Raw genomic sequence first — 22817 nt, 5'->3', positions numbered from 1 at the left:
GCAAGGCCGCAGTGAGGTCATCCCAAATCCTCTCTCCTCCAGGCTGAACGATGCCAGCTCTCCCAGCCTTTCCTGCCAGCAGAGCTGCTCCATCCCTCTGCTCACCCTGGTGCCTCCTCTGCACTCTCTCCAGCAGCTCCAGCTCCTTCCTGTGCTGGGCCCCAGGGCTGGGGCAGCTCTGCAGGTGGGGTCTCACCTGAGCAGGGCAGAGGGGCAGAATGCCAGTCCCTTTCCTGCTGCCCACCCTGGGGATCAGCCCAGGATAAATTACTCCTTCCCAAAATTCAACACTGAAAAAGGAGCTGTGAAGAGTCCTGGGCTTATTTTGAAGTCCAGAGGATGCATGAAACACCCCTCTGGCTCTTCACCACTTGAGCAGTAACTTTCTGGAGAAGGACTCCATCAAAGCCACAGGAAAACGAGGGTTACCTGGCTGCCACCACTATGGTTTTCTGGGCAGAATAGATCGTGAAGCAGTGTGGGACAGACCATTCATTCTCACTCTCCTCCACCTGCGGGAAAAGAAAAGATTTTTCTCATCAGCGCTCAGTCACCAATAAACACTAAAACTGTCCCGTGCTGGCTGGGACTGCAGTCAAACAGGATTCCAACCCGGCTGCAGGAAGTGCAGAACAGCAACTTTCTGATGAATACCAGCTACTTTCAAGTCTATCTTGGCTCTAGATGAAAATCTAGGGTGTGTTTCTACTGCAGGGGCACAGCACCACTTCCAGCAGGGCAGGGAAAGGAAGGGGTTGAGCAGATTTGGCTCATTACTCACCGGGGGGTCAAGCACTATCAGCTGCAAACCAAAGACAGAAAGAACAATCCTGTTAGAAAAGGTGTGGGAAGGCAGGAGGATTGATTACATGCCCAGGTGTGTGCAGGGGGACAAAACACCAGGAGAAATAAATCCCTGTTTCCAGATCAGCCTCTCACAGCAGTGTGCAAACGAATGGGCTACAGGGTGTGCTCCAGCTGCTTTGCTAATATGGAAGGAACAGACTCATCACCTGCAGATAAAGAAAGCTCTGTTTGACACACATCAAGGCCCAATTGCTGCTGAGAGCTGCCTTGGAGCACTTTGTGGCTTTGGTCCTTGTGCCCTGAAGGAATCCCTCAGCCTGCCTTAGGCAAAGCCATTTCCTTCACCCTGTGGTGAAACATGGAGCCACTTACCAACATGCCATGCAGAGAGAGATGTCCGTGGATTTTGAACTGATTTGTCCCTGTGACCCCTTTGCTTGTGTACAGCAACATATCTGAGAACTGGAAAGGCAGGAAGAGAACAATCAGTGTTCTGAAAGCAGCAGGCAGGGCCAAGGATTTTTTGACATCTCCTTGAAAATCTGTTGTTTAAAGGCCACTGTAGATGCACGAAAAATGCCACTTCTCAGTCAGTTCAGCCAGCTACCCTTCCAACCTCTCTTTTGTTTACTTGTAAGACAGGAAATTAAAATTTTAAATTCTGTTAAAACTTTGTACCATTAAGGAAGCAAGTTGACCAGAAGGTCGTACCACAACCACACCCTCTAAAAACATTGCTTAAGAGTGAGTTTTCAGTCTCAGGTGCTGATTTTGAACACAAGCACATGCAAACACACTTCCCCAACAACTTTATCTTGAAGACTTTGGGTTTATAAAGGTCAGGAGCAACACCCACCAGAAAGAACATCCGCTGCTGTAAGCCCTTCTTAGTGAGCTTGTACAAGCAACCTTCCCGGATAAACTCCTGCAGTGGAAAAGAAAAAGTTAAACAATATTTGATCTTTCCTGACTGGGGGAATTCTATTTTCATCCCAGAGTACACAGATGTTGATTGGTGCCCAGCAATGACCACTAACAGATTTCTTGGAGGCCCGATGACACTCTCCTTCCTTTTTTGTGACATGAATCAGCTCCTTGCTGCAGCCAGCATTTAAATCAGTGAAGGAAGAGAAGGGAAAGGAGCAGAATTCCTGTTGGACACCAGCAGTTCACCTAGCACACTTACATCCCACTGCAGTGACTGCCATAGCATCCCCAAAGCACATGCGATGCTCCTGTATTTATGCCCAGTACATCTATCAAAAACAAAGAAACAAAAAACCAGGCAGGAACTGCACAAACTCCTGTAATACAGAGGCACCCACACCAGTTTAGCCCAGTGCTGTGGATCTCACCATCCCTGTGCTCTCTGAGTTTGCACCAGGCAGAGTTGGGAGTGCATTTCCAGTGGGACACACCAGTTCCCACTCACACACACAGCAGCACACCCCAGCACACCCAGTATCTGTACTGGGAACACAAAACTGCAGCCAGAGTTTAAGCAGAAGCTTTTCTGATCTGTTCCTCAGAATATCACCAAGGTGATGATCCCATCATCCATGGCATTCACTAGAGACAGTTACATGAAGGCTTTACACAGACCAGAGGGGCAGTGAGGGGAAATCCACACTTCAAAGGCACTTCCTTGGAAATAAAACCAGCAAAGGCTCTAAAAACTAAGCAGAGGCACTTACCCTGCCAGGTGCTGTGAGATTGTCTATCCCAATCAGGTCATGCTGCAGCTCTGTAAGCTTCTGGAAGTTTTCCAGGCGGATGAGGCTGTGCTGCAGCTGTGAGGTCATTTCTGTGACTTCCTTCAGGGCATCTGTGTGGAGAACACACCAATGGGACCAGAGCAGAGCAAGCCAGGCCACTTATTTCACCCCAGAAAAACTGAATCTGAAATTTAGATCTGAAATTTGTAGCAAATTCTAGACAGAATGGTCCATATGGAAGGGACCTACAATGATCACCCAGTCCAAATGCCAATTAAAGTGTATTTCAGAGAAGGGTAAATACAGCAAGCAACTTCACAGCATTTCCTGTGCTTCTGGAGATCATTGTGTATCTGAGATTTTGCTTAAACACAAAAAGTATTTACCATGTAGCTGAAAGTAAATGAAAAAAATCAAACCAAACAATGTCTGCCAAAGATTACTTTGCCATTAATGGAATTTACTACACACACTTCTGATGCTGCAAAACAAACTTTTTTTGGTGACATTTTTACATCTAAATGATCAAAAGTTGTAAAAAAAAAACTCCTATTTTTTTCCCTGCTAGGAGACAAGAAAAGGACTAATTTTCCAGCTTTGGTTGAAGCACTGAGATCCATCATGAGAAAACCACTTCCTGGAATGCCAGGAAAAAGAATCACTTAATCACTTACATTGAATTTGTGGACATAACTGAAAATAAGTGAACCTAAGTGCTCAAGGCCAGGCTGGACAGGGCTCTGAGCATCCTGATCCAGTAAAATTATCCCTGTCCACGGTGGAAGGGGAATGAGATGAGTTTTAAAGGTCCCTTTCGACCCAAACCATTCTGGGATTCTAGGAGTGTATAACTCTTGTCTTCCCAGGACCAGGCAGAGTTTTGGAGCTCCACGGGGAGGGTGCTGCCAGCAGGACAGGGCTCACTCACTGCGGCAGTCGGCGAAGTCCCGGTGCTCTGCTGTGTAGTGCTTGCACAGCCTCCCCAGGATCAGCTTGTAGTGCATCAGTCTCTGGATGGGTTTGAGCAGAAAGGTGTTGAGGGGCAGGTAGCAAACCTTCTGCAGCTCAAACTCCTTATAAACCATCTCCAGCTTCTTGAGGCGTTTGGTCGCTTTCTCCAGTTCCGTCAGGACCTCGTCGTGTTTCTGCAGGTAACCGGTGAACTCCTGTGGAAATGGACAAAAAGTTACTTGGATCAAAGGGAAAACAGTCTTTCATCGTGAAAGGAAGTGGCAGGCAGCTCCTAGTCAAGGTCAAAATAGGTTTTTGTATGGCATTGTGCCTGCGCCTGCTGGGAATACCAAATGCTGGCGGTGGAAATAGCAGTCCCACACTCCCGCACCCCCATTCAAGCCATTGGTTTTAATTAAATAATCACTCCCCTGCTGCAGCAGTAATGTAACTGTCCTACGTAGGCACTCTGCTCCAAATGAAGTGAATTGCAGCCCGTGTTACCTTCAGAGCGCGCATGTTCCTGAGCAGGACATCTCCGATGCGCTGGAAATCCCCTTTCACGTGAGCATTGCTTCTGCCTTCCCTGGAACACACGGCAGGAGCAAAGAAGAAGCAACATACATGGGGGATCAAGAAATGTCCATTTTCTCCCTCCATCTTCCCTTGTAATTCTCAAAATCTTTAGGCATTTGCCATTCCGATTTCACTGCTCAGATTGAAAACTTGGCACATTAAATATGGATGCTGCACAAAACAGCAGACACAAAGACATGCTTAAAAAACTGAGAAAGGACTAGAAATAAACTTGTGCGAAAGTCTGTTTAAGAGTTTTGTGTTTCAGACATAAATGTCATAACACGACCCCACTTGATTTTGTGACATTTTTTTTGTTCATACTTTGCTTATGTTGATCACCTCCTTTTGAAAGGGAGTTATACTGTAATATATAACATGTCAGGTCAGGAGGAAAACAAAGTTTACAAGACTAAAAACATCATCTGTGAAATAAACTGCATTGCAAGAACCAAACTCCCACCTCAATCACAAAAATGTTTCCTAGATTTTCACCTGGAGATTCATGAACTGGAAGGTGTGGAAAAAACACATGCATCATCTTTTTGATCTTGTGTTCCTTCTTTTCTCTAAGGCTTGAGAGACACTATCAGATGATATCAAGAGTTTACTATCTTAAAAGTGTTTTCCAAGCTAAATGATTCTGTGATTACAAAACCCTCAGTCTGGTGCACAAGTCATCCAACTACAGGATATTATATACAAGGCAAAGCTTGGAAAATGGCCTTTGTGCAACATAGTTTGTACTTTTTCATAGCTTTAACGTCATAAAAGATTTCTCCTTGCTTCTATTGATGTGGAAATACCAACTGCAGTCTGGTTTTGACGTGAGGATGTATAAAAAGGTCCCCCTGGTGACTTACCAGAGTGAGAGCCTCTGTTCAATCTCCTTCAGAAAGCCTCTGTGGAACTCGTAGATGGGGTCTATGTTGGAGAAGAGCAGGGTCATCAGACCCTCGGGCATGGCGTTCTCCTTGATCACGGCGCTGCGGAACCACTGCCAGAAACCCAGAAATGCTCATCAATGTCTCTGCTTCAGGAATTCACTGTTAGCATGAAAATCCCTGCTCCTGCAGTGATGGGGGAGGAGAGAGTATGCACAGGGAAAAAGCAGGGAGGAAGAAGTAATATTTAGGGAAGACGAAATTTGTGAAAAATGAAAAGATGGGATTTTTTTCCTCGCCAAATATGAGAAGATGAGGCCCACGGCTGGCTCTGGGCACAAGCTTGTTTCTGAATGCAATGATGGGATGGTTGGGGACAGCTGAGTGACAGTCAGTTACCCAGTGGCCGCCCCAGCTGCTGCCACTTCCACGCAGAAAAAACTGCTCTCATAGGCCTGGAGCCCTGTGCCAGTCACTCAGCTGAAGACATCTCCTTGAGGTCACATTCCACACTTCTGGCAGGGATGGGGATATTATAAAAATCCTCTGAGATTTTTCTGAGGGATTCCCCCTTCTTTTAGGAGAAGTGCTGGGAAGCCTGTAGGAGGAATTGGAGTGAGATGGTGCTCAAGGAGCTTGCAGAGAACACCTCCACTGAGGCCACGCAGCAGTGAGGGACTCAAGCTTTTCTTTAATGAAATTAAAACAAACAGCTTATAGAAAGGCAACAGTCACAGTGCTCAAACATGGAGCTCATGAACAAAAAAAGCTCTTTTAGAAGCACATGAACTAGAAATTCACACTGCCCTCCAAACTGGGACTCACTTGTCTATTCTGGGTGAAAGGAGGAGGAAGAAACAAACAGCAAAACAAGAAGAAACTTCAAACCCCCATGGGTTCAATGCCCTTTGCAACTGTCATCTGCTCACAGATCCAAAGGCACAAGGCTAAAAGCTTTCCAAGGCTAAAGGCTTCCCAAGGAAAACCACAGAGAAGACAGCCAGGTTATAAGCAGATCTGGCAGATATCACTGAAATGGAATGTTGGGCAGTTGCAACACAAAAACAGAGTTAGCCTGAGAACACATATTACTAAAAATCATGTAGTATTAACAAATTAGACACTCTTCAAGGTAAGGGACTCCTGCAAAATGTTTTTAGGCTTTCCTTGTGCACAGTTTTTAGACCAAAAGTTTGCCTAAGTCATCAGGATGGCACAGGATGCAGCTGCTGGAGCAAGTGCTGGAAGTCCAGAGAAGGATTCTGCTCTCCCACAGAAGGAGCTATGGAACAAGGAAGGGGACAGCTACTTGGCTTATGGATTATGCTACATCACAAGAAGAAATCCCAAGTTTTTCCAACCTAGCAATCACAAATCTGTCATAAAAAGGGAAAAGAAATAAAGTCAAACCCACTTACCACTGTAATAACCTCCAGGTCCTTTAGATAGGTGCGTTCTGTGGCAAGGATCTCCTTTGCTATGAAGTATGCCTTGTCAGTGGGGCAGCGCTGGAAGGACACACAGACACCAGTGAGGACTGAAACACAAACCTCTATTTCCTGCTGGGCATCAGCTCAAACCTCACATCCACTTCCCCTTGCTGTGTGCAAATGGAGCAGCTCATTACTAACAGGACATCTCTTTGTTCAGTATCACATTCCCAAATGCTGACTTTACCATAAAATATTCTTTATGTTGTAAGAGTATTAAAAAATAATGCCAATTGTATGTCAATTATTTTAGAATCACAGATGGTTTGGGTTAGATGGGACCTTAAAGCTTATGTCATTCCATCCCCCTGCCATGGGCAGGGACGCCTTCCACTACACCAGGGTGCTCCAAGCCCTGTCCAGCCTGGCCTTGGACATCTCCATTACAGGAACTTCCATCTCAAATCAAAGGAGCACTTTACAAAAATATGGAAACACTTAATCCAATATTCCTAGATTTTAAACACTTCTCTAACCAAACACAGCCCAACAGATTTGCAGTCCTTTTCCAAAACTGTTTCTTTCCACTTACAGCTTTTACTCAAGCTACTCCTTTGAAGCCCATATTAATTAGCTAAGGAAAAAAAAATTCAAACTGCAGCAGCTGTTGGCTGCATGACTGCTCTGGGCTGCTCTTTAAAGAGAAGACAGAAAGGATATGGAAAAACAAAGGAATGAAATGGTGGCAAGAGATGCTGTGCAGTTACAACACAAAATCAGAGTTAGCCTAAAAACATATATTACTAAAAATCATGTAATATTAAGGAATTAGTCACTCTTCAAGGTCAGGGACTGCTTTGTCTCCTTAGCTCACTATGCTGTGAGCTAAGCAGTATAGCTGTAAGCTGTAGTTCCATGCCAAATGCCACCGAGTTATGTCAAAATTTGGTCTCCTCCATCTCTGCCCCTCCTGAGGGAAACACTGCTTTGAAAATTCTTCCTTCTGTTTCCTTGTTTGTTCTGAGCTAATTAAAAATTCTCTTTATAGAGTCACTTTGAGATGCCTGCAGTGCTGTCAGCACAGCTACTGAGTGTTTCCCAATCCTCCAGCTCAACGTTACCCGTGGAGGAGACACTCTCCTGGCTGCTCAGTAACCTCTCTATTGAGTCCAGAGACTCTCTAGAGGAGTGTATCCTCAAATAATTAATTTTGAGACACTGTCTGGTCTCTTTTCAGGTTATTTTATGTTAGTTATTGTAGTTCCACATGTCAGCCCCCTCCCTGGAGGAAGCAGACGACATGCTCCTACTCACTCCATAGCCACCCCCTTAGCTCCATTCCACCTGTCTCAGGTACCTGCTGCCAGGCAAAGTCTACCTCCTCTTGGCTTTTTCCTTGGGCTATTTTACCTGACTGCAGCCTCAAGGGCATCCTCCATAAGCAGCCTCTTCCCAAAGGAAACACCATCATTTTTCTGGCCTCCTTGGAGCCTAAGGTGGCACAGTTTCACCATCTCACTTCCCAGCCTCAGCAGCTCCTTCCAGACAGGAGAGTTTCTGCTCTCAGGGATGTTGTAACACAGCTCTGGGTACAGCCCCTTCTGGACTATGTACAGGATCTCACTGCACTTCTCTGAAATCCCACAGAGCCTGCAGGTGTGTGGAAACGTGGCAGCATGACTTCCACACAGGCAGGTAGTGATGGGGGAACTTCTTCAGGAACTAAAACCACACCATGGTCATAACCTGTCACTTCTCATAGCCTGCATGGATCATGTTTTTCTCCACCTCTGAACACTTCTGCAGGTTTGTGCTTCATTCTCCAGCCGACCTGGGGCACAAGAGGGCTTTTCTTTTTCCCAGGCACCTTCTCTTCCTTTCTCCCTCCACAGCACATCAGCCCTTTCTGTTAACTCTCAGAAGTTCCTGCTCTTTCCAAATTGCTCCCTGGTGGGATTTAGTGCCATTAACTTGCTTTTTTTTCAGTCTTGCAGCAGTCCTAAGTGCATCCCTTGTGCTGAGTGCTGGCAGCAGCTGCTGGGCAGACCCTGCACCAGAGTGAAAAGGCTGTCACGGTGCACAGGGGCCCTGCCAGACACCTTCACTACTGCTCAGGCTCTGCAAGGGGAAAGAAAACCAGCTCATGCCTCCAAAGCCAAGCACAAGAACTCTCTGAGGTGGCAGTCTCCTTCTAGAGTCCAAAGAAAATGTTTCTACAACCATAGCAGGCACCCAGGCAAAGATCCCCACTTGGAAAAACTGATGCTTCACCATATAATGCACAAACAATCCCACCTGGAAACCATCAACACTCACCAGATGCAGCAACCCCAGTTTGTGGGGAGGGAAGAGTTCTACTCTGAACTTCTAATGGCCAAAAATGTTTAACTTTTCACTCAAACACCATGCTTCAGAATTGTTAAAAATAACTCTGAGTGGAGGAACTCCCCCAAAAAGCCTGGTTTCAATGTCCTTTTAAAGTGGGTTGCTACAACCAACCTCCATCAGAAAAGAAACAGGGAGAAATCTATCAGTGAGATGAAAGAAAAGCACAGTGATTTTAAAACAAAAAACCCCTCATCTTTCTCAAGGTGTCAGCACTGCACCAGCAGCACCATGGCAGCAAAGAGCAGACAGCACACGTTGTGAGGGCTGGACAGTTTGCAGAACATGCCCTGATGAACCGGGTGGAACTGCAGCAGTATCACCTTCAAATCAGAGCTCTAGTCAGAGAGATATTGAAAGATTACATTCTTCTTGTACAACAAAGCTGAGAAATGTAAAGCTCCTGTGAAATGTAACCAATTTCACACTGGTTTCCTCTTGTGTCTGTTTCACTTAAAACAACGTCTCTGGATAGACATCAAAGCCTTGGAATACTTAGGAGATGATCTAGCTTAAGATCAATACAATAAAAAGAAGTTCCCTTCTAAGGGGTCTCACTTTCATAAATTAGTTTCAACACAAGCTGGCAAAACATCAGACCCTGCAGAATGTGGCAGAAAGGGTTGGGCTTCACATTTAAGTCAGCTAAAACAGACTCTACTCATTATTTCCAAGCTATAAGGATAAATGAGAGGAGTTATTTTTAACATAACTGTGGAAACTAACAGTGGAGTGATCAGCCAAAGCTATAAACTCCACCTCAAAAAGTCTAAATGAGACAGGGAAGCTGCCAGTGGGGTGGGCTGTCTGCAGCTCAGCTCCCACTTACTGCTTAAACCTTCCTCTCTCTGGCAAGCACTCACACCACGTCCACACCATGGGTGCTTCTCAACAGCATCACAAAAGTGCCTGGAGGTGCCCAAGAACGTGTAAAGACACCAAAGAGCAGGGACCTCCTTGCCTGAGGATCCTGGTCCTGACAGAGGTAAGACAACCAGAGCACTGGATGGGGCAAGCAGAAGAGCAGAAGCAAAGACCACACAAGGTGGTTTCTTCTTCTTTGTGGCTGTATGGCAAACTGCAGATCCCAGGGTGGCCGCTGGCTCCACAAGAGCTGAGTTTGGACAGTGGAACTTTCCTTGCACTGTAATGGAAGCTCCTGGATCTTTCTCAAGCACTAGAGCCAACAAACCTCTCTGCAAGCAAGGCAAGGAGAGCAGAGAGTCTTCCAGAAAAATGGTTATGGAACTCTACTGTGGACTTCTTTATCCTACTGGAAGAAATGCAGCAAATGCTGAGCTCTACATGGGGGTGAGGAAAGCCCCACATCATGTGGGGGAGTCCCTGCTTAAAGCAACCAGTGTTCACTGGTTGAAAGTTTCTTTCACTAGGCAGAAAGAAAGCAGCCCAGGCATGGAGCAGCACCCAGACATGAGCACATCTTGAAGACCCAAAGCTGTTCCTGGTTTGAGACTCACTGCACCTGCAAAAGTCAGGGGCATTTTTGTCCCCCTCTTTCTAGAAAGTGAGCCTCGAGCTTCTGCAAGGCCAGAGCACTGTTCACCTCTCTCCAGACAGAAGAGTCAGCCATGCAGAGGACAACTTCAACAACACGGCCAGCTCTGCTGACCAGGCCCATGATGAAATGGATGTGAGAGAACTCACACTGAGCTCCAGCCCTCCACAGCTCAAAGGGAACACCACAGGACTCCTCTTAAAGCTCCTGTTATGATCAGAAAGCATGACCTGGAGGAACAATGTATGTGGGATGGATCAATGAGACCATGACGAGACCGCACGGGAAGGAAGGAACCCGGGAAACAAACCCCTTATACATTAACAAATAAGGATCTCTGAGGATCATTGTGTCCAGCTCCCCACTCCTTACAGATCCACCTGAAAATAAACCATATGACTGGGGGCATCATCCACATATTCCTTGTTCTTCATTAGGCTTGGTGCTGTCATCACTTCCCTAGGGAACCTGCTCCAGGGATCTGCCTCGGGGTGAAGAAGCTTTCCCTAACATCCAACCTGAACTCGTTTCCATTCTGGGGTACAAAAGGTGGATTTTGAACACAGTTCCCTGACACACTGCTCCTGTTAAAACAGAGGGAGGTGGTCCCAGTGGCCATGCCAAGAAGACGCCAGGAGGGCACTGGGGACTCCTGCCACAACAGTGCAACACATCCGAGCACCCTTCAGCACTGGAGCTCTGCCACAGCCCCCACAGAGCAAAACACAGCCAGCATTGGGCACCCAGCAAGCACAGCTCCTCACGGCACCCGCAGCGCCCAGCACAGCTCCCACCTCACACCTGTGACCCAGCACAGCTCCCGCGTGGCACCACCATTCCCCAGCCCTGTGCTCTTACCTTCCTTTTCATTTCCTCATCCTCTTCTATCCTGGCGCCGCCGGCGTCGCTGAGGACGGGGCTGAGCAGAGGGGACGAGCCCTGAGCGACCGCGTTCACCTGAAAGGCCGGGGTCAAGCCCAGGGGACTCTTCAGCACGAGGGAGGAGAGCTGGGCATGGTCCACGGGGAGGCCTGGGTGGGAAGACAACAAGGAAATGGAGTGGAAAAGGAGAGAAAATTATTTCAAAGGTAGTGCAAATAAGGTGATTATCCACTGTTACAGCAAACCAGCATTGCGATCTCGTATTATTTTTAAAAAGGTAAAAGAAAGAGAGCAAAAAGGCATCCAAATCCAAAGACTTCAGCGTGTATCTCAAAGTAAAGGGAGTGTTCCCTGCATCCCAGAGGTTATAGGGCAGTGCAGTAAGGACAGACACAGTGACAACCACAGTAAAGGGAAGGATAAATTGCTCATTGTCACAGAAAAAGGGCTGCTGAGTAGCAGCACAGTTCACAACACAGGGTTATACTGCAGGGACTGGAATACAGCCTTTCATTTTTGCTTTGCAATATAAGAGTTACTGTAGGACAAATTATTCTATGACTTGCCAATCCAGAAGACTAAGTATGTTAGAAATACATTCAGAAATTAGGGTATCTCCAAAATTGATCCAAAGGGAAGGGAAAGTGCAGCCTATTGCTATACAATGAGGGAGCATGGAAAAAAATTAATTCCTGGCTTTTCTAAGTATACAAACAGAATAATCTCAAGGAAAACAATTTTGTAGCTGGATGGACACAATCCATAGCTAAACCTGTTAGAAGCAACAGGTATCGCTTTGCTTTAGGTTATTAAACATTTTTTTAAATTATTGTTACTATTTTGCGGACCCTTTCTGACACACCACAGTGAATTTAAGCCTTCTCTTTTCAGCATGTAGATCCCCCCCTTGGGGGTGAAAATGATCATTCCAGACCAGCTTTTTTGAACTAAAGGAAGGTGACAGACACACTACACCCACAGAATTCCTCCTGATCTCACATACTGTTTTTCTGATCTTCGCTGTGATAAACAAATGAGTTTTCTCAAATCAGGCAACTAAACAGGTAGCAGCACTTAAGCAACTGCAACTGCAACATCCTCCCAGGCCACCCCAGCAGGATTTGTTGTGTCACGAGTGCTAAACCACCCGTCCGGAGACGAATGGGGAAATCAACAGCCAACCCCGAACTGCCAAATCATCATTTCCCAGACTACTTGGAAATCATCACAAAATCTTCAAATTTTAAAAAATCAGCCCTCCCAGGTATCCAGTATCTCCTCACACCGTCACGGGTGCTGCAGGAGGAGCTGGGAGCTTTCGATTGCCAGCTGCTCAGGCTTGGAAAGCACACCCAGGGCGAGGCAGCCCCAGCCTGTGACTCCACATGGACAAAGGCAGGAAGCTAAACAGAGCTGCACTCGGTCACCTGGAAGAGATTCAGATCATCCAGGCTGCTGAGTTAACTATTTGTACACTAGTCCAGCACCAGTTCTGGAGGAGATTTTTGCTTCTCCCTAAGCATTTTGGCCATTCACCCCAGGAAAGCAACACCGAAAAAAAGCACTTTTTTCAGCTATCCAAGCACAGGAGTCAAGTTTGCTTTTACATGCCAGGAATGCTGAAAAAACAGCTTCCAAACAAATGAGTTTGCGGGGTAAGGAGCTTCTTTAAGTTATTGGAATGTAACATGAAGTAGCAAGAAATTCCAGAATCTCTAACTTAAACTGTTCCAGACAGCCTGAAAGCTCAGACAACAGTGGGACAAATGGGATATAACTTGCTATAAACCACCCTGCTTTTTTACTCAGGTTGTTCTACCTTTATCTCCCCCAACAGAAGATGGCCAGGAAATTAATTGCAAACATTGAATCTGAAAGCAAGAACCCCTCCCCAAAGCCAGAGTGCCTGATGGAAATAAGGCACATACACAGAATCTTAGAATGGTTTGAGTGGGAAGGAACCTTAAAGCCCATCCAATCCTGTCCCCTGCCACGGGCAGGGACACCTTCCACTACACCAGGGTGCTCCAAGCCCTGTCCAACCTGGCCCTGAACACTTCCAGGAATGGGGCAGCCACAGCTTCTCTGGGCAACCTGTGCCAGGGTCTCTTCACCCTCACAAGGAAGAATTCACTCCATCTAAAACTTCCCTCCTCCAGCTTAAGGCCATTCCCCCTTGTCCTGTCACTTCCCTTTTGTTTTTCCCCTGGAAGAGGCTGTAAGAAGTCACAGAGCAGCTCAAGTCAGCTTTTGGCTAACGTTTGTTTAATTAAGTATTTGATCTAAGCTCAGTGTGATGGTGTCTTGGCAGATGATATCACAGGTGAGGACTGAAATTTTCATTCTCATAACCCAAGTCTTCTCCACCAGAGCAGCACAAAAGGACTCCAGGCAAGCAGGTGGGATGTACAGCAATTCCTCATTCTCACAGAGAAGGATGGTACAGGGAGAAGCCATTTCAACTGCTGCTCAATGTAGGAAACTCCTAATTAGGTGGAAATATTGATGTGAAGATCAAAACATGCGAATGATTCCCTCTGACTTCAAACCTTGGTGCTCCGAGGTCTTCCCCACGGGCAGCATCCTCCAGTTACATTAAAAGGGATTACTCTTTCAGAGGGATGTTTCTGTGTTGCAATGTTCTGCACGAAGTGGAAATTTGTTCTCTACAAGTAAGTCACACAAACACCCCAAACTGCTGTCAGTAAATGCTGGGAGCACAGCCCTCCATGCACTGATGTGGGAATCCAGTGCTGTAGCCCAGACACCCAGACATGGCTGCATCCTGTACACAACAAATTTCTGCCCCTGCATCACACACAAATGCACTTGAGGCAACATCCAAAAATGCATCAGCTCAGGGTAATATTCCACATACTCAAAGATCTTCAAGTATGCTAATACTTCTTAGTTACACAACATAGTTCGAAACGTGCCCTTAATCAAACAAACCCACAGCTTCATAAAGCCCAGCATACACCTGATAGAAACAAAAAAATAAGAACTTATCAATAAAACATTGTAAAAGCTCTGTAGTATCCAAGAGCACAGCTACAGAATCTGGTGAGAATGCTGAGGATATCCTCCACAGCTACTGTGTAATATTGCTCACGTAGAAGCAGGCTCCATTTGATTTTCACTGAGATAACAAGCAAAATAATAAGATAACAAGCTTTTGGCATCACTTCCCAGTTATTTTTTCAGCAGGGATTTCCATTCTTCAATCTAAATTCAATTTCTACACACAAAGCCAGATTTGAGTGTACAGGCTGGCCAAAACAAAAAATACAGGTTCTCTAAGCTTTATGCCTAGATGCTTAAAATAATTCAAAGACAGACCACTAAAATAGTACCCCAGTAATACTGAGCATTATGGGGTGGACAAAAGCTATGTGAGGGTCAAATGTCAGCAACAGCTCCTTATCAAATGGAGTGACAGAAAACCTTTAGAGATACAACTTTATTATTATGTCATTGCTATTACTACTGCTTCAAAAGCAGAGATTATTTTCAGGCTAAAGCCCTGCAGAGGCTGACCAGAGGACAATGGGAGCCTGCTCTGAGCCTCCCTTCCACCCCATGCCCTGCTGAAGCCATCACATGCACAGAACAAATGATTATTTCTAGAGTGAAAGTACACGGTATTACTTCCAGAGTGAAGTCGCTAGCAAGCTGATGTACTGCAAGTAAAATCCTGGATATTTTCCCTGTCTTCCTTATTTCAAAACATCACAACTAGCAGCTTGTCCCTCTGCAAATCTTCCCTTTAAAAAGATGAGAAAGAGTTGGGAAATAAAAGAATCTTGAAAATTATCTGAGAGCCTAAAGAACTGATGCAAGAGACTTTAAATTCAAAGATCTCTTTTTTAACCTCCAACAGGCACAGGTCACATGAAACATTAAAGCACATTTACAGCACTTGGCATGTGCCCAGTGCTGTGTACCTGAGAAGTCACATCTACATGTGGTCCTACCAGAACTCTAAGGTTCACCCTGGTTTTATGGTGATGCCCATAAAACAGCTGAAACAATCCCAAATAACCACCCTCCTCTTGCCACCTTTCCACCTTGCAAAAGCCCTGTTTGCAGGGAAGAGGAATTACCTAAACATTGGCCACAGACCCCTGAAGGAGAATCTGCCAGGTAGAAAAGAAGCAATTGCCTTCACATGCTGTGTTTGCAAAAAAGGACAATCTCCCAATAACAACAGATAGACAGGAGAGAGGGTCCAAGGGATAGAGCCAGTTTAAAAGAAAAGGTCTCCACAATAAATATAATTCCTACAAAGAAATCTGAGCTTCTAGTCCCATTTGTATTCCAAGCAAAAGATCTGCACAAAGCAGGAATTTGAAAACCAGGCACCAGTGTTTGCCTACTGTGCTCTATTTCCAGTGAAGTGCTACAGGGGGAAAACTGTGTGGAGAAAGCTGGCAATAACACTATAAGATGCCTTGGCTAGAACAAATATTTATTCTATTTCAAAGGTAAGGGTAATGAAAATAAAGCTAACAAGCCCATGTTGTCATTTATATCAAAGTTTTCCTTGTTTTATTGCATAAACAATTAAAATTATGAATAAGTACAAATCTGTAGGTTCATAATTGGCAATCTGAACAGACACAAAGATACTCAAAACCCCAACATATAATTCAATAAACATTTCCCATATAAAAGATAAAGTTCAAGAGATCAATTTTAAAATTCCAGCTCTCTTTGTTTGAATGCAATCTTTTCCTGGCAAGAGTAGCACCTATGGAACTGGGGAGACCCTCTAACCAAGGCACACGTACCCCTGTTCGTACCAATAAACAGGAATTTTGGGATTCCAGCAACTGCAGAATATTAGGATTTTTGAAAATGTACAGGAAACCTTCCCACAGACCAGGTTCAATTAATCATGTTCCAAATTTGAACTTCCAAACCTCCAGCTCAGCCACTGGAGTGATCCTATGGGAGCCCATGGGCAGGTAATTAAGAGGATTTTATGTGTTTGGACCTGTAAAGTCTCCCCATCTTCAGACAGAGGATGCATATGTACAGCCATACATACACACACAGCCCTTGTGACAAGTGAGGTGTAAGAGTCCCTAAAATGACAGGCAATGACAGCTAAAGGACTGCATTGACACCTGTGATTACACTCGTTCAGAACTGAGTAATTATGGCTTAGAACATTTTGCAAAATGACAATAATGGGAATGACTTACCGACAGGTTTGCACCAAAAAAGCATAAAATTATAACAACTTTTATTAGTGTCTTCACAAAATCTTATCCCTACCAAGACTTGCAACTAGACAAAATCTACCACCACCAAAAAAAAAAATCAAATAAAAACACCCAATACCAAACCATAACCAAGCCACCAAAAAAAAAAAAAAACCAAAATAAAAATCCCTTAAAAAAATCACCTATGACCACGATACAAATAAGCACAGGAAAAAGGAGATCAATACTTGGTATTATCCAGATTATTCAGCAACTCTGAAATTCACTGGAAATTAAAGTGAAAGTTGAGGGTAGCTCAATATATCACCCTATTCCACCCTCAGATAACATATGGCAAGTCCTGGGAATATACAGCATGTATTACTTGACTAATGAATTCTTTAAAATTACAAAGTCTACACACAATAGGTAACACAGGTTAGTAAACTTAACAAAGCTTAACCAGGTGGTGGGTAGGTCAGAGAATATTCCATGACCCATGTTTTGTGCAAATTAACTTTCATGAACTGCATAGATGATGATCACAAACGCTCTGATGTAGTGCTTTACATTTAATAAATGCGTTTAAGCTGCAGAAGGGTTATAAGCACACACACAGAGAAGCACAGGTAGGGATTAAATTGCTCACTCAAAACACCCATTTTGCTTTCTCTCAGTTGCACTGCAGGGTTCAGTTGAGCACTGCAGAGCTAAGCCCAGCAGCCTGACTCACTGGGGAAAGCCACCAATACTGGCACGCATCCTACTCAGCTGCCTGTGTTAGCTAAAACAGAACAGAGACGTGGAGGGATGGAAATGAGCCCTGGCACACTCCCTCTGCTGAGCTGCAACAGCTGCTGGGTGCACCGTGTCGAGCAGGAGAACCTGGACACCCCTGTGGTTCTCCTGCTGGAAAAACACAGCACCAAAAGCTGTGCACTGGCTAGAAATGCTCACACCTGTGTGTGTGTGTCCAGCTCCCCACCGGGCCAGGGGCACAAAGCAAATGTGCAAGAACCTGCAGAGGGGCAGGCTGGGAGGAGCTGGGGAACGACCGCTTGCTGGGCACAGCACAGAGTTTACACACCTAGGTTTTATCTGCTCTACCACAGCTCCTTAAAGGCTGCTTTCCTGCATGTGATACCTGACAAAGATGTTCTCCATGTTGTCATTTTTCCTAAGTCTTTTCCCCTGTTTTCCATGCTGTGTGGATCCCACAGCAGAGGTCACTGCGAGGCTCCTGGCTCTCACACTGCCAGCTCACCACTCACCTTCATGAAAAGAAAGCTTGTGTTCTCAGGAAATAAACAGAAATCAGTACCAGGAACTAAGTTTTAGTATCAACACTGTAACAAAAAATAAAACAAACCCCAGGGAATAATGCTGGAAGTTAAGCGGCATCGCCAGGACTCAGGACACACCACACAGCAGGGAAAGACAATCCTTGTCCCACCTTCTCCTGCCACCTCAGGAGCCAGCTAGGGGAGAAGAATAGCTCCACTGCACTGAAATAACCCACACAGATCCCTGGGAAGGTCTGAGCTGCTGCATTCCCTTGAGGGCAGCTGGTTTTCTCTCCATTTCTACCAGAAAGTGAATCTGAACTTCTGCCTCTGAAGGGAATTATGAAGAACCTTTGCTCACAGCTTTCCTGTTATAATAAAAACTCTACTTATGAACCAAATTTTCTGCTCTTTTATGTCTGTCTGGGAAGCCTAGAACAAAACAACACAGCTCAGCATGCAAAGATATCCTCAGAAGCCACATGGCTTTGGAAATCAAGAGAAGCACAGAAGGAAACCATGACAGCTCTATGCTACCAGTCAGCCAGAGCACAGACAGAACTAACAGGGCCACAGCAGCAGCCCTGAACTCTCATTCTGTACCTTCATCTAAACACATCTGTACCAGAGTCAAAGCTCCCCTCACCTGTTCCTCACCTGTGGATCCACTCAACCTGCCCTAAGACAGAAGACTGGAATCCTAGTCACATCATTCCTTTGGAAAACTAAAGGGGCACTACGCTAAGAATCCTTTACTGCTTTCTTTAAAAAGAAATAGAAAATCCCTGAGAGTTAGAACTGCCAATAAAAGATCTGCACAGTTTAAAGTAAAAGAAGAAAAACATTGAAGATGTCTTTTCAAACTAACTGTGGTGCAAGAAAGCAAATTGGCAAGCCTGTACATTGAAAATACAGGCAATTTTTTTTACCAAGATCTTTTGAAAACTAAGAGAGTTTAGTTGGATTTATTCCTTGTTCTGAAACATTTAAGGGAATGCTTGTGATTGAGGCACAGGACGTGAAACAGAGGCAGACACAGTTGTATGTAATAGCTGAATCCTGATCCTCTTTTTAAAAGATCAAAGACATCAACTGCCTTTCTCTCCATCTTTATCTATAAACTTGCTCCTGATGCCACCACCTGTTATAGAGTCTGCAGACAGAATTCTGTCCTTTTGCTGATTTTCTTTATCTTCCTTAGGTTACATAATGTAATTCATTCTGGGAAGGAATCAGACAAATCACCTAAAAATGTACTTAAAGGCACCAGTTCTCTACACCACTGCAGACCTCCTCCTGTTTCAAAATGTCACACCACACACCCATGACATCATCTTCACAGGCCTGAATAAAGTCCCACAGAGAGCCAGAACACACATTCAACAGGAAAGAAATACAACAGAAGTAACATATAGCAAAAAAAAGAGCACCTTGGAGTACATTACTGGAGATCTGAGCTAATATTTTGTTCTCAGTGTGCTTTGTCGTTCTGTGCTGCCAGCAAAGGGACAGGTTTCTCATGGGACAACACAAATTCCACTCAAACACAAGATAAAAGCAAGCACTGTGCAGAATAGTTGTACCTTGGTAAAACTAACCTGGAAGAAATGGGTGACTGAAGGAGGTTTTACCTCCTCGAGTTCTGCCTCATGCTGAGAAGTATTCCATTGAAGATTTAGTTAGCAGAATTTTGAGAAATAATAGTATTTTTATATGCTTGAGTAAACAATCAATATCTTTAATGATATATCAAGACCATATTTAAACTGGTAGCCATAATATTGACCATAAAGTTATGTTTGTAACTAAGCTGCTTATTTTGGAGGCATCAGCTGTATAAGTACTGCACTCTCTCTGCACAGGACTGGAAACTGGGCAGAAGGGAACCCCAAAACCAAGTGGCTGGAGGAGATGATGCTTTCCATTAAAAGATTTGGGTCAGGTGTTATGGATTTCCCATTCTTGCCTGCATATGGTCTAAATAACACTCTTAATAAGCTGAAGCTCAGAATTTCAGCCCCAAAATCCACAGCAGTTGGGAAGGACACTTCACAATTTTTGTTGCTTGGCCTCAGTAAATGTTGCTAAATTAAATGTGATCAGTTAAGCAACAATTCAATTGTCTTTTCCATTACACTTCCTAACTTACAGCTCAAGTCTCATGTAAAAGTCACCTGTCTAAAAGAATTTACAAAAGCCCCGAAGCTCTAACTGTTGTCTATAATATTTACCTCTCCTAACAACTAAATTTCTCAGAAAAATTACAGTATTTTTCTGAATACAGTCCATATTTTAAAGAAAAAGTTAAAGCTAACACCAGTTTTACCACCAGCTGTCCTCCACAGACACAGGACACTTCTCAGAATTACTTTGTGAGTATTTTTATGCAGAGTAATTAATTATAGGAAAGAAGGAAAATGTGATGGGAATTAAGTGCTTTTATAGTCTCTGTATATCTCCAAACTGCTGCAAAACGTTTGCTGCTGGACTGCTGAAGACACCTGGAAGTCAGCAAACAAACTTGTCTTCACAAGAAGTTTGGAAACTGCTATTTCCATTTGGTTGGATATACACTCCCTCTTCCAAAGGTAGGTAGAGCTATTTATTCTTCAAAGCATACCACAGATATGTTGCATAGGTTGGTATTTTAAAACTGTCCTTCAGAAATGATTTGAAGATTCTTCAGGGTTTTTTTGATGATGGAAACAAAAACAAACCCAAAATGAGGATCTTGCTACAGTGCAGGAAAACAGGCAATTTAGTGGATGCAGCTGCTGGTTAACAAGCATGTGCAGAAGTGACTGTTTTATTTGAATTCTGGAGGAACAGCATATTACATGAGACTCTTACAGATACGTTTACAGCCGAAGAAATCCTTCAGTATACTGTAAGTTGTGATGTCTGCATGTGCCAGCTGATGCTTAAAATTCTCTAAAATCAGTGTTTTCCCTAAATGTAGTATTTTCCAACATTGTAGCCTATTATAAGCCATTCTTGATGTTGTGTGATGCACAGAAACACAGCACCAAAACTTGGATGCTTTGAGGGACACTGAAGAGGCACACAAATTGAAAAAAAAATTAAAAATCAACTACGTTACGTGATTTAAAATCCAGCCACTGGATTGAGTGATATCACACCCTATTGACTTCCAAGCCTGAAAAGCATAGAGGGATCCATCACCAAAATCAAGCCAAATCAATTGATTTGTGACTTCTCTGTCCAGTCTTCTTGCGTGAGATTTTTTAAATTATTCTGAAAGTCAAAGGCATAGCTGTCCCCCGTGCTTTGAGCGAAGGGGTTACTAAAGAAAAGGTTCACATCCAAAGGCGCAGCTGTTTCCGAGTCCCAGGAGTCGGTGTCCGTGCTGCTGGAGTCTTCTGTGGTGGTGGGAGGGCAGCTCAGCTGCTCCAGCTGGTCGATGATGTCCGTGAACTGGAAGGCTGAGCTGGACTCGGAGCGCACGGAGTAGGCGGGGAAGTTGAGCATGGAGCTGGCCTCGGAATGGTTGGCAGAGCCGTAGGCGTGCAGGGAGCAGCTCCCGTTCAGGGCCAGGTTGTTGAGGGAGCTGCTCTCGGAGCGGTTGTTGATGAGGGAGCTGGTTTCAGAGGGGCTCAGCAGGCTTTGCATTCTGCTCGCTTGGGCCTTCACCTCAAACAGCTCCGAGGTGTCCGATGGCCTCTCGTTGCCATTGAAATCGCTGCCTTCTTCAAATTCAAACTCCTCTTCCATATTCATATCCACGGCCTCGGTTGAGTACCTGTCAGGGCTCGACTGAGCAGAGACTGAGCTTTGCTGGAGGGCATCTGCAGCTAAACCAGTCGGCTCCGACAGACACTTGGAAAACTCGGAACCCTTTAATTCTAACCCACTGTACGCATAGGAAAATGCCTCAGAGCCCCCAGCAAAAAAGGACATTTCTGCTGGGTCATCATCAATAAACTCCTCCGACACCTGTAACTGGGAATTTGTCAGTGTGAAAAGAGGGGCCCCACAGCTGCCACGCTGCTGCTCTTTTTCAGCAATGAATACACCCGTGGTAAAGTCATCCTCATCATTGTCATTTTTACAACCAGCAACCCTGCTCTCCTTACTACTTCTCACTACATCTACGTCTACACCGCAACCACTCTCAACAACGGGACAAGACGGGTCACAGTTTCCTGCAACACTACCAAACCCAACACCTTGGAGCACGGGAGATCCAGGCTGCTGCATCAGCTTCCTCCCCGCTTCTTCCACTGGCGCTGCAGTGGTTTTGTCTGGAATCCTCGTGTACGGTGCTCGGGGGTCCAAGGAGGAAGGGCTGGGCTCAGCAAACATGGGCAGGATAGAAGCGGGACCGGCCAAGGAGTGAACCGAGTGGAAGGGGGCAGCTGTTGAGGCAGGAGGCCCTGGAGTTCTCAAGCCCTCAGTGAATGGGACACTCTAAAAGGAGACAGAAAAGCAGAAACACAACAGATGAAAAGGTCTTTGTAACACATAAAAAGAAGTGTAACATCCAGTCACGTCCATTTGCAGAAGGAATATATGCTTCACACAAGCTCACTTCACAGCAGATGCTGTACGAAACCTGATCCAGTAGCCCATGAAAAAGGCAAGGCTTTTTCCCTTAATTCTGATAACTGGATGGAAAGTTAAAAGCATACATTTTATAGCTGAACATGCATCCACAAAGAAAAACAACAAAATGACAGTGAAATTCTGTGATGCTTCCTTAACCTCTCCCATGTAACACAAGAGCATTCAGTGAAATGATTGTTTCCTGCCGTGTCCTGCAGAAGGCATCTTGCAACAGCTTTGAGACTGCCAGAGAGCAGTCAGAGAGTACCTAGAGGTAACTAATCCTCCAAAATAACATACTAGAAAGTCCAACACTTCCTTTTCAGTTCAGTGGAACTTTGAGTAAAATATTATCCACTTCACACTCCACTGGCTACAACTATCAAATCAGTAACACCAACAAAAAGTACTGTGCAGCCAGGCAAAGAGCAAACAGTGGCAGCAATTCGAGTGAGTTGACTCCTTCACTACCACCTCAGAAAACTGTCTGCCCATGCCCCTGACCACAACCACAACCCAGAGAGTGCTGCAGAACTGACCTGCTTTGGCACGTCTGCGTTCGAGGTGCGAGTGGATGCTCTGACCTTGCTGTGCCTCCTGTGGAACAGAGCAGCCTGT

At 44.9% G+C, this 22817-nt stretch overlaps 1 protein-coding gene across 9 annotated transcripts in view; it reads right to left on the bottom strand.

Moving 5' to 3' along the window:
* Window positions 1–22817, bottom strand: part of FARP2 (FERM, ARH/RhoGEF and pleckstrin domain protein 2) — a 78250-nt gene that overhangs the window by 9141 nt on the left and 46292 nt on the right. For 8 of the 9 annotated variants that reach the window (XR_005257926.1, XR_005257927.1, XM_038145342.1 and 5 more), the window contains exons 12-23: window positions 22739–22796; window positions 21824–22064; window positions 11123–11295; window positions 6352–6441; window positions 4913–5046; window positions 3978–4059; window positions 3451–3688; window positions 2502–2632; window positions 1664–1732; window positions 1180–1269; window positions 782–802; window positions 430–512 (exon numbers count right to left, since the gene is read on the bottom strand). Coding sequence is in view for 7 of the 9 variants with exons in the window: in XM_038145342.1 (XP_038001270.1) it covers window positions 430–512; window positions 782–802; window positions 1180–1269; window positions 1664–1732; window positions 2502–2632; window positions 3451–3688; window positions 3978–4059; window positions 4913–5046; window positions 6352–6441; window positions 11123–11295; window positions 21824–22064; window positions 22739–22796 (1410 nt within the window). In the remaining 2 variants the exon portion in view is untranslated. The remainder of the gene's footprint in view (window positions 1–429; window positions 513–781; window positions 803–1179; window positions 1270–1663; window positions 1733–2501; window positions 2633–3450; window positions 3689–3977; window positions 4060–4912; window positions 5047–6351; window positions 6442–11122; window positions 11296–21823; window positions 22065–22738; window positions 22797–22817) is intronic. The other variant, XM_038145344.1, reaches the window with a different exon arrangement.

Source organism: Motacilla alba, chromosome 9 (assembly GCF_015832195.1).
Source record: "Motacilla alba alba isolate MOTALB_02 chromosome 9, Motacilla_alba_V1.0_pri, whole genome shotgun sequence".
In the NCBI taxonomy this organism is placed as follows: Eukaryota; Metazoa; Chordata; class Aves; order Passeriformes; family Motacillidae; genus Motacilla; species Motacilla alba.
Note: the sequence above shows the minus strand (reverse complement) of the source record. Positions and strands in the feature narration are given on the sequence as shown.